General features: G+C 40.1%; 1 protein-coding gene across 1 annotated transcript in view; it reads left to right on the forward strand.

Moving 5' to 3' along the window:
• The first annotated feature begins 7530 nt into the window (after nt 1–7530).
• Nucleotides 7531–12457, forward strand: part of LOC145394750 (cytochrome P450 2L1-like) — a 95378-nt gene continuing 90451 nt past the window's right edge. The window contains exon 1 of the mRNA XM_080268531.1: nt 7531–7612. Coding sequence (XP_080124657.1) covers nt 7531–7612 — 82 coding nt within the window. The remainder of the gene's footprint in view (nt 7613–12457) is intronic.

Consider the following 12457-nt stretch of genomic DNA (forward strand, 5'->3'; position numbering starts at 1 on the left):
CACCAGTCTATACCCACACCATTCCCACACCAATCCCACACCACACCAATCACACACCACACCGGTCTCACATCACACCAGTCCCACACCATCCCCACGCCATACCCACACCATTGTCACACCAGTCCCACACCACACTAGTCCCACACAATACCAATCCCACATCACACCAGTCTCACACCACACCAATCCGACACTATACCAGTACCAAACCCATTCCACACCAAACCAGTACCACACCACACCAATACACACCAAACCATTACTATACCACAGCAATCCCACACAAATCCCACACCGATTCCACATCAGTCCCACACAAATCCCAAACCCATTCCACAGCAATCCCACACCAATCACACATCAGTCTCACACCAACTCTTCTTGACGTAGTGTTACCTGTTTCTACCTTCACCTGTATTATGATTTTTTTTCTGTGTCTACCCACCTCTTTCTATTTCCCCCATCCTTCCTATCACTTTTTATGGCGAAGCTTCTTGTTTGTCAGTATTTTTTTAATTTTTTTTTTCTTCGATGTTGATGATATTACACATGAAGGTATCCTATGGTAACCCAAGTCATTGTGCCAAATATAAACGACCTTCACTCATTACTGAAGATGATATACTCGTTTTTATTGTTAAAAAATGCATGTTTGAAATTAAAATATTAAATAAAGTAATTGGGATAGAGCTATTTGGTTGAAAATCCCATGAAAAAATATTTGTTGAATAATTTTGGCTTAGTATTTTGCTGTTTAGCCTAACGGAAGGTACCGAATTTAAATCTGCTATCCTTTTTATTTTTTTTTTTTTTTTTGCAGAACGTTTTAGAGAAACCACAAAAGCATTAAAGTTATAACTTTCCAGAGATATAGCTGTGATCCCTCTTATTATCTGAAAGGAGTATGGTTACAGTTAAGCATACAGATTGCCAGTTATTCAGCTAAAAGTAAAATTTACCTTTGCGTTCTTCAACACCTTGACTTCAGATCATATGTTAAAAAACGGTCTTCAAATCTAAAGTGTTCAAATCTTGTTTATATTACACATACCTTTTATACCCTATGGTGGAGCTTCCTTATTATGGCTTCACAATAAGTATAGGTAATTATACTCCATTTCACCGAGTCTGGCACCATCTCTGATGTCCTCAACGCCTGTAGTGTGAAGTAAATCCTCTGTGCTAGGTAAACCTGTATGTATTACCTTGAGATCCAATATATAAAGGCAATGCAAAAAGGTGTATCCAGTACGGAGGACCTTTATCAGTGCTACAGGTGTTGACGACATCACTGATGGTGCCAGACTCGCTGAAATGGAGTATAGTTATTCATCTTTTCGTTTCAGGTGGCTCTTCCCTGAATGACAAGCCATATGGTTTCCTTTAACCCAGGAAACCATTTACAATGCAGGGTAGTAACCATATAGCCAAATAACGGGGTGATGTGAAGTCTACCATGGTGCCCTTGTCAACTGAGTGAAAACGCAAATGTGGCGTTCATCAGGGAACCAAACCTCCACACTATTCCCCGCGTTTTACCTGGATGAGGCGTTGTCTGCTCCAAGGGAGCATCGGATCATTGCAGGGGATAGCCCTGCAGAGGTGATTACCTGCCTACGGTTGACTGGTCTGTTCGGCCAAACCAACCCAGGATGCTCTGCTTCTACTCTGACTAGATATAAATTTATTCTATCCATCGTCAGTGCTCAGTTGTAGCAATAGATTAACACTACAATATAATGCTACAGGCCGTTCATTCTAATAAAAATGAATTCTGAGTATGCTCATTTTACTCTGATATGGCCTTGAACTGCCATACCTACATCTCATATATAGAGCTGTAACAATAGAATAACACTAGAACATGGTACTAGTCACGAGGAAGTGCTATGGAAAAAATGTAGAGCTGTGGTACTGTCTTATTCGACCCTTGAGCTACGTGAAATAAGATGCAAAAGGACGAAAATCTGGGCAAAGTTAGAGTAAAAACTGCATAGTCACGAATAAGTGCTATGAAAGAGATGTAGACCTATTGTATTGTCTTATACCGATACTGAGCTAAGTGAAATAAGATGCCAAAGATACCAACTCTGCGCCAAGTTAGTGTAGAAGAACTATAAGGATTCATTCTACTCTGAAAACAGAGCTAACTCCTTTCAAGCTTAGTTGATGGCCAGGTATACTCAAACTGGAGGATTTATTTGGCAATACCATATTTGATTGACCTGTACAGCTGATTCGTATGGGTCGAGTAGGGTGTGTTTGAATCGCGGCTGCTGATTGTCCACTGATGATTTAACTCTACGCCTCTTCATATTTTAACACATATATATTTATGTTTTTAATCTGCCTTCAATACATGAAACCTTATTAAATATGGACAAATTTCCGAAGCTAAAGAGATCAAAATTAGCTTTAAAAGTTTACTGTTATCAAAGAATATTAAACTTTATTATAAAGGTTTATAAAACTATGAGTGATGTTTGAACCAAATTATCCACCCATGACGTCCACTGACGTCCACATGTTGCACTGCATCCACCCTTGGTGTACACCTACGTCCTCATGTTGCACCGCAATACATGAATGCATTTACTTCAATGACATTATCGGCGGTCAATCAACAGCCGAGAAACAAACACACCCTACTTGCCCCTTACATCTCAGGTGCACAGGTCTATCAACCAGACTATAGTAAACATGGACACTCAGTCCTACCTGGTAACTAAGGGTCATTAAATTTCACGCTACCGTGGCTAAGCATTCAAGTTGTCCTATTTCCGTTAGATGAGTAAAAACAAACTGTAGTCACAAAGAAGTACTGTTGAAAGCGTGTAGGGCCATAGTATGTTCTTTCTGTTACTAAGGAATAGTTGAAGTACGCTGCAAAATGACAAATATCTAGGCCAAACTGAAGTCAAGGAGCTATATCACTATTCTCTCTCTCTCTCTCTCTCTCTCTCTCTCTCTCTCTCTCTCTCTCTCTCTCTCTCTTTTACCAACGATTTCACCATATCACTACCAAGGTCAAACAGTAATGCTTGACTTAACAGATAATAGCTCAAGGGTGAATATTTCCCTAATCTTCCGTGGACAGTAATCATGTACAATAGCAATTGATGCAAGAGGTTCGAGGCCTTTCGATTAATGTCCTCCAGGTGATGTGGTGAGGCATGGTGATTTTGCGTGGTGTGGTGTGGTGTGGGAGGGTGATTTTGTGTGGTGTGGTGTGGGAGGGTGATTTTGTATGGTGTGGTGTGGGTGGGTGATTTTTGTTAAGGTGTGAGAGGGTAATTTTGTGTGGTGTGTTGCGGTGTGGGAGGGCGATTCTGTGTGGTGGTGTGTGGGAGGGTGATTTTGAATGGTGTAGTGTGGTACGGTGGTTTTGTGTGATGTGGTGTGGGAGTGTGCTTTCCTGTGTTGTGGTGTTATGTGGGAGGGTGATTTTCTGTATTGTGGTGTGGTGTGGTAGGGTGATTTTATGTGCTGTGGTGTAATGTGGGAGAGTGATTCTGTGTGGTGTGGAGTGGGCGGATGATTTTGTGTGGTGTGGTGTGGGTCAGTGATATTGTGTGGTGTAGTGTGTGGAACAGTAAGGGGTTTGTGTGGTTTGTGTGGTGTGGTGTGGTGTGGTGTGGCAGGGTAATTTTGTGTGGTAGGGTAGAGAGAGTAGGAGCTCCCACAAATTCCTGAAAGATGCCAGTGTTCGCCGGATCACTAAATAGCTTGTGGTCAACACCCACTCAGAGCTGGTATAACTTCCTTTTTATAAATTCATTTCGTGAGTATTACTCATGCATAAAACATTATACAAATACTATATTCATCTTACATATTGTACTGATGTCCTAAATGAGATTTATGGTGAAAAGTTCTTCATAGAGTTTACTAAAAGCCATGAAAGCTTATTGTGTTTGCATTCAGTACTTTTTTACCAAGTGTTATGAATATCAGCTGTTGGAAAAACTTATCATACAGTTTCCAAAGATCATAATCTTTCACTTGGCAAATCCTGACTTGATTCTGTCCATTATACACATATTAATATTAAGACATGTTCGGCCCAAATCGCACAGGGCAGAGATTAGCAACCCAAATTTTTAACCCGCCTCATCCCGTCGACGTATGGGTATGTTGCAACATTTTGCATTTGCCAGTCCTGACGACGTACTGGTACGTCGTGCAATTGCAAGGTCCCTAATTTGCACAATTTTCAATTTTCGCTCTTGATTTTTCGTACGCATACACGGGAAACCTTCCTCTATTCCTCTACAAGATGCCAAGCAGGGACAATGCCTTATACTGCATAACCTCCCCCTTCCCCACACGCCACTGTCTCGGCAATTCACCTGTTACCAGTGACCTGGCCAATAAAGACATTCAAGGCCAGAGTGATTCCCCAGTCGATGACAATGTGGAGGACAAAGTTTACATAGCATTAGAGGAAGAAACAGTCAGAAATGATTATCAGGTAATGTGGCAAAAGAAGGTCAGGTATGGTGATGTGTTAGTGAGTGACACAATGCTTACATTGCCTATATTACTGTTTGAAAACCAATATACTCTCGTACTACATATAAATTCGTACCAAGTAAATGAATAAATACCGTTTATGAGTGGTGTGAAATAGTTACCCTTCCATAGAACTCGTTTACTTTGGTACCAGCCTGTTAGAAAACCCAGTCAGGTAAGGAGGTACTGCTACCTGGATCGAGTATTTTAAACCTCAGGTAAGCAATTTCTCTATGAAATTTAGATGTTTCTCACCAAAAGCGGTGGTTTTAGCCCCCAAAAAATAATAATAAAGAAAGAAAATACCTCGGGATTGGGGGGTGTCAGAGGTGCGAAATAACTCGGGATGTGACGGGTTAAAGGCACTGTATTCCTTTTGCTTTAAGGAAACGTCTCATTTCTGCTGTAGTCCATTTTTCCACATCTACTAAAGCACATGCATCCACGATTCACACCAAAATTATCTTGATGTGTCATTCTCGGTTTATAAACATCATCAGCGCTACCCTGAGCCTCTGGCGGCGGGCACAGAAACTATGCGGCGCTATCTGTGAGAAAGTCCCTCCATGTGACAGAGCTCAGTGGGTTCATATGATCTTCGGTTGTTAAGTACCATATTTCCTTCATTTGTTATGTAAGGTACAATTGCGTTATACCCAGTTACCATTTTTCCTTACAGATGTACATCCAGCACGTAAAAACACGACAGTAATCAATACTCAGGCAACATAATAATCGCATGTAGACTTTCCCTAAACTGAGTATACTTTGATATGCCATTTTTTATCCAGGATTATATGTACATAAAGCAATAAATATCCTATTTTCAGTAATCAGTCAATCAATCAGTCAGTCAGTCATTTCCTGTGGCACCCCACGGGATGCATAGGGCCTCGATGAACTCTTTCCACCAACATTTGTCTCTTGCCATCTCCTTCAGGTCCCATCATCACTCCTCTCCTGCTTCTCTTGTCATTGTCCTCAACCAGATTTCCCTCGGCCTACCTCTAGCTCTTCTTCCTCTAGCAGTCCACTCTGGCACATCCTGTATTAAACTGTCTTCTTTTCCGTATATGTGCCCCAGCCACTTCCAGAGAGACAGTCTCACATATTCATTAACTGGTTCCACTCTCGTAATATCCCTTATTTTTCATTTGTAACTCTGTCTTGCCACTTTACTCCAAGAATCCTTCTCAGTATTTTACTCTCAAATCCTAATACATTCTGATCTGTTGCAATTGTACTGTATCATGACTCATGACCATAAATTAAACTTTGTCTAACCATGGCCTTGTAAATTTTCACTTTAGTATGTACCGAAAGCATATTATTATTCCAAACAGATTTCAACATTCCAACAGCTTGCCAAGCCTGTCTAATCCTCTCCTCAATTTCATTGTTTAATGATCCATTAGATGATACAATCGTTCCCAGATATTTAAAGTTTTCTACATTCTTCACCACATTATTCCCAATTACACAATCGATTTGATTCTCCACGTTCATAATATTAATTTCAGTCTTTCCACAATTTATTACGAATCCTACTTTTCCTCCTTCATCCAGCAGATAATCAAGCACCCTCTGCATCTGGTAAATACTTCAGCAAGTCAGTACAATATCATCAGCATATTCCAAATCCATCAGCATCCTATTTTCTTTCCAGTTAATTCCTGCACCTGTTCTTACAACCTTTCTCATAACATAATCCAAAACCAAAACAAACAGCAATGGAGAAAGAACTCCTTGAATCACTCCTGACCTAACTTCAAATGGATCACTCAAAGAACCACCCACCATTACCTTACAGGAAGTACCTTCATGCATGCTTCTAGTAATATTTACAAACTTTTCTTGTATGCCATAGAATCTCATAATTTTCAACCTAGCTCCACGTGAAACACTATCAAACGCCTTTTCAAAATCTACAAAACACATACTAAGTGGCATTTTCATCTCATTAGCTTGTTGCATTAGATGCCTTACAATAAAAATCTGATCATTACAACCTCGACCCTTTCTAAATCCTGCTTGTTCTTCTCATAAATTTTTTTCAATTACTGGCTCTATTCTTTTCAACAAGATTTTGGAAAAGACTTCTGCAACTACAGGTGTCAAAGTTATGTCTCCAACTGCCACACACACTTAAATCTCCCTTTTTTGGTATTTTTATAATCACTCCATTTTTCCACTCTTCTGGAATTCCATCATTATCCCAAGCCACATTAAAAAGTTTTAAAAGCGTATTCATCAACTCATCATTTTCCACCTTGAGCATTTCAGGAAATATTCCATCCTCTCCTGGGGCCTTAAAATTATTTAACTCCTTTATAGATTTTGCTACCTCTTCCAAGGTTATATCCCCTGTTTCTATCTGCAAAAATCTCTCGGCTGGCAAAATATCCTCTTCAGGCTGGATTGGTCTATTTAGAACGGTTTCAAAATGCTCTTTCCACCTTAGTTTTATATCCAAATCTTTAGTCATGAAATTACCATTTCAATCTCGTACAGGTATTTCCTTCTTTCTCTTTTCAGTCCCAGTTAACTCCTTTATGGCCTGATACGCTGCTCTTGTGCTATGACCGTCATTTTTACTTAATTTAATTTTCAGTAAAGTAACACAAAAATTGTATAATCGAGGGTAATTTAAGTTGACCACACTTTTGCATATTAAATTGTCATCTGGCGAGCAGTGGCATCTTTCTCCAGTCTGTGGGGGCTCCTACTGTGGAAGTACGTGTTGCTTGTATGTTTATCTCTCGTGTGTGTGTGTGTGTGTGTGTGTGTGTGTGTGTGTGTCCATGAAGTGGATAAGTAAGCAACACACCTTAGGTCTATAAATAATGCTGTCTACACAGTCTTCTCTCTCTCTCTCTCTCTCTCTCTCTCTCTCTCTCTCTCTCTCTTTGCACCTTCTCCTTCGAGATTTATATGGCATAGTTCACCTATCATCATAATCATTATTATCGTCATCTTCACCGTCATCTAATTTTCAGGGTAGCGTAATCAAGGACGATGCTGGTGGAGGTGGTGTTAGTGTTGGTGCTTCTGGTCTTCCTCTACAGAACCTTCAGTAAGCCTAAGGGACTGCCACCAGGTGGGTCACAGTTCGCATTCACAGTAACTCATATACGCTTGAATATACCTTACTGTGTGTGTGTGTGTGTGTGTGTGTGTGTGTGTGTGTGTGTGTGTGTGTGTGTGTGCGAGAATAGGTTAAACGGCCCATTCCCTGATGCCCAGCAGTCCTCCTACTTACCATACACCTCCACATACCATCACTTTGACGCTAACACCCACCGTCCATATTGAATCCGTGCTATGGCTGTCTCAACAGGATTGGTGTATTGGTATGAATGAGGGAGCAGTAAAATTTGTTTACCAAAATCCAAATCCGTAAACTGTTCCCTCCCCCAACCAGGATTCGAACCCGCGTCCACTGGGACATCAGACCATCTCTCTACCGACTAAGCCACCACATAATGATTTCTTTTTGCTATGATGACATTATTCCTAGCGAAGATTGCTCGTGAAGATTGTTCCTGACTCCACGAAAGGTTTCCACATAGCCAAATACTTGAGAGGCACTCAGTGGAGCGCATCTGTCCAAGGGCAACGTAATTTCCAAACCACTGTTCAAAATAGGTTAGGGGTTTCTCAGCGATGATTAGGGTTTCTCAAAATGTGTTTTCCGGATCCAGAATATGCAATACGATTCGAATCTGTCCCAAAAGTTAATCGATTGTTCCCTGGTGCATGGGCTATCTACCCCCCAAATTTGGTCCAAATCTCTCTCTTACTTTTTGAGCAATCCTAAAAAAAAAAAAAAAAAAAAAAAACAGGCTTGAAAATATACTCTCCTTGTCGAAGAGAATGCTGTGGCAGGTGTGGGCGATTATCATCCACTCAATCGATGTAGTGCTGGTTTCAAGTGATTATAGACTGAATGACAAGCCAAACTGTTTCTTGTAAGCCAGGAGGCCATTTACTACTTAGGGTGGTAACCATATAACCAAATGGCGTATGGTGATTTAGTGGACTAAGACACTGCAATCAGATTAAACTTGTATGGGTTTCCATCCGAGGGAAGGGAGTTCAGGTCTATTGCTTCCACAATGCCACTCAGGGGCTAGTGTGGCTGATCACCCTCGGCCTTAATTATCACGACCGAGTAGCCTAGTCCCGGACTTTAAACCTCTTGATGGGTCAAAACTGAATTGGATGGTCGTCACTGTAGTGAGCGGGTTACTCCATGTGAACTGCTGTGTAGAAAACCTATCATGAATTAAGCACTCTCACCATCAAAAGATTGCACACACACTTCCCCTCCAGCTGTGGCGATGGAAAGTGTTATGTGACACATATGTGATGGCAGTATGAAGCACACGACAAGTGACTGAGAAGGAAGAATATTGTCTGAAGTTATATGAACTATTTGTATGTGATGCTAGTACGAAGCACACAGCAAGAGGACATAAGAAGGAAGGATACCCTGACCATCCATGGAATAATTATCTGATAGCGATATGAATTACACAGGTAAGATTATGAGAAGGGAGGATACTCTTGACACTTCATGGAAAATTAATATGTAACAGAGGTAGGAAACACATCACAAGACTTTAAGAAGGAAGGATATTCTCCATCGTTACATGATATATTTTTATGTGAAGATATGAAGCACAGGACATTAGATTATAAGGATTATGTACTGTATATGCACTGACGTTACATGAAGTATTTATATCAGATAAGATTACGAAACAACAACATGAGAAGAAAGAATACATTAAGACGTTAATGAAATATTATTTGTGATAAAATGAAGCACATAAAGATATGGAAAGGAAGGATACTTTCTGACATAGAATTGTATAGAGAGGAAAAACACACAAGATTTTGAGAATGAAGGATAGTGCCTGGCTTTATATAAAGTTAGAATATGAGAGCAACATTTCGAGCAAGAGGTATACTCTATGACGTTCGGTGAAGAATATGATAAAATGGGAGGAAGAACAGAATGCTGGCGATGGATTACTGGCGAGCTTTTGCTTGTGGTAGTACGGGAGGGTTGGTCTGACTTGGGTAGAGAATAAGAAAGTAGGACTGTCCATTAAACAACCAACTTCTGTGCTGCGGGGACGGCTTGGTCAACATTGCTTTTCCAGTGACGTCACAGAAATCACTCGGTTTTGTTTACGACTCCATACTGGACGGCAAACTCCTCACAGTAATGGCTTTCCAGAGAAGGTTGTCAGTGATCAATCTGTCAGATATATGCAGATATCTGAATCTACGCCACCAAGATCTGTACAGGAACAAGATAAATTGTTTCGGGCTAGATCCTTACGCCATATCTAGAGAGAAATTTCCCAGTTTCAACGATCTCAGATATGATGCTCTCAGTCACTACTGTATTTGGTAAACACTCCATCAAAGTTCACCTGGGCATCCTTTATGGTAAACAGACGTGCCATATTGTATATGTGCAATGTAGATAGCTGGAACTGACATATGGTTCTTGTAAATTGCTTGGTAATCACTAAATTACTGACGTGCGGCCAAAGGGGGAAGAATTGTATACACTAACTGGGAATTGAGTAGTTGATGAATGGAATAGGTTTCCCAGTGAAGTACCCTACTGTAGTTTCTGCCCGTTATTTAGAAAGTTTCAGGCATTCGCTAGATAAGTGTATGACAGGTATGGGTTACATACAAAATTTATCGTTCTTGTAGTCACACTCCTGTGAGAGCTGTCTAGCACAGGCCTGCATAACCTATTGTAGGCAACGTAAATTAGTCACACTCTTGTAGGAGCTGCCTAGAATGGGCCTATTGGCCTACTGCAGGGATCCTCTCTTCTTAATCTTGAAGTTAGGTCCTAAGTTAAGTTAGACTACGTTAGGTTGGTTGGGTTAGCTTGGTTTGGAATAAAACAAAATAATTTCTGACAGAAATGAATATCAGATTCAAAATAATCACACTATAAAACATTAAAAAATAAAAATTTTAAGCCTTGATGTGAGTTGGGTGTAATTCTGGAAAATTACCAAAAAAAAATTTACTTATTTTGGAAATTTCAGCAATTATAGGACTAGATACATACACACAGCCTATATACCGTATGTTTAAAGTAGTTTTACATAAAATGCATAAAATGCAACTGAAACAACACTGGCACAAATTTAAATTAAGGTCATTTATTTCATGCTGATGAGTATCACAACACAAAAATAAAAGACATCAACAATATAGTTTTAATGATTTTACATTATATATTAACAAAAAAAATCTTAGTAGCTACATACCTGGTAATAGATAAATACAGGGAGCTGTTGATACAAGTACGTTATTCATCCTCTTATCTGTAATTAAAGTATTTTTGTACTAAGTGAGAAATGCATATTTAATTGGAGCATGTATTGACAGTTTTGCTTTCTGTGGAGCAACATTCATTTCTAAATAAAATAGAAAATTACTGTATTTATAATTGTAGTACTAGTGATTATGCTTCAGTTGTAACTGAAACACTGCTTAGCAGACAGGCTCACAATGGTATATAACAGGTTTACACTGATGTGTTGAACAGAGTTCTGTACTGCACTGTTATTAAAATCATCACTATTACACAAATATCATTTTCAAATGAATTACAGTGAAAATCAGTGACAAAAAAATAACACAAGCTTTAACCTAACCTAACCTAACCACCTTACCTGACCTGAAATAACTTTAAGTATGCCCTAACTGCAACTTAATCGGTTTTACTTATGTATCGAACATTCTTGACCATCACTGCTATGTCCGATTTTGTCTGGGTGAAACTCTGGAATAATAACAAGTCCTGTGACATGGACCCTCCTCCTCTTTTCCCACGCACACACACATGGCCGTGTGGGTTTTGTGCTCTGTGACATAAACATAATTAAGATTATTCCATGACACCTACAACTTCTAAGAGAGATAAATATGCCCGTATCTACTTACAAATCATCAGTTCACCTGGTACGAAATGCTTGCTATAGAGCTGGGAGTAGGCCGTCGACTGCCAGTTCTCCTTTTTCACAGCAGCTACCCACTTCTGACGCCTTTCCTTATTGGCTAGAAACCGGTAGAAGTGTACCCCACTTCCGGTGTTCTATCTTGTCGTACAGCCAAAGGCACAACAGTGGAATACCATTGTGGATTCTGCAATTCTCTCTCTATAGTCGTCCGACAATTTGCCGTCCAATGTGGCGCCATAAACAAAAGTCACATGACTCGTGACGTCACATGGATATGATCTTTTGTTTACTCTATATTATTTTCTACTTCCCTAACACTTTTTGTACAGTATAAGGCCTGTCCTCCTTCCCCTCCTTTTTCCGTCTACTGATTGCGTGGGTTATTATCGATTTCACAAGGTAACTGGAGACGGACTCCTGTATGTAGTGGCTGCTGTACTGCTTGATTATGCAAACGTCCCTCAACCTCATCCTGTTCGCAAAAAAGAGGACGGTGGATTGCATAAGAGCAGCTTCAACATGCAGTCCATTGGGTTCATGTTCAGATGAGCTTGTGGTTGCTGCTACTACTACTACTACTACTACTACTAATAATAATAATAATAATACAACTACTGCTGCTACCACTACTACTACAACTACTACTACTACTAAAAAGTAGCCAAAAATGCCTGTGCTTCTCACACCAGCAGAATGAGCCGTCACCGCAGCACACAAGGCAAGGGGATTCAATATACCAACCGTCCTGTATGTGTCTTTCTTTAGGAAAATCAATAAACTTGCAAAATGTGTGTGTGTGTGTGTGTGTGTGTGTGTGTGTGTGTGTGTGTGTGTGTGTGTGTGTGTGTGTGTGTGTGTGTGTGTGTGTGTGTGTGTGTGTGTGTGTGTGAAGTAGTCAGGAATGCGGGGCTTGAATGGTGAATGAATAACGTGTTTCA

Source organism: Coenobita brevimanus, chromosome 28 (assembly GCF_032717465.1).
Source record: "Coenobita brevimanus isolate Jiangsu-jjx chromosome 28, ASM3271746v2, whole genome shotgun sequence".
In the NCBI taxonomy this organism is placed as follows: Eukaryota; Metazoa; Arthropoda; class Malacostraca; order Decapoda; family Coenobitidae; genus Coenobita; species Coenobita brevimanus.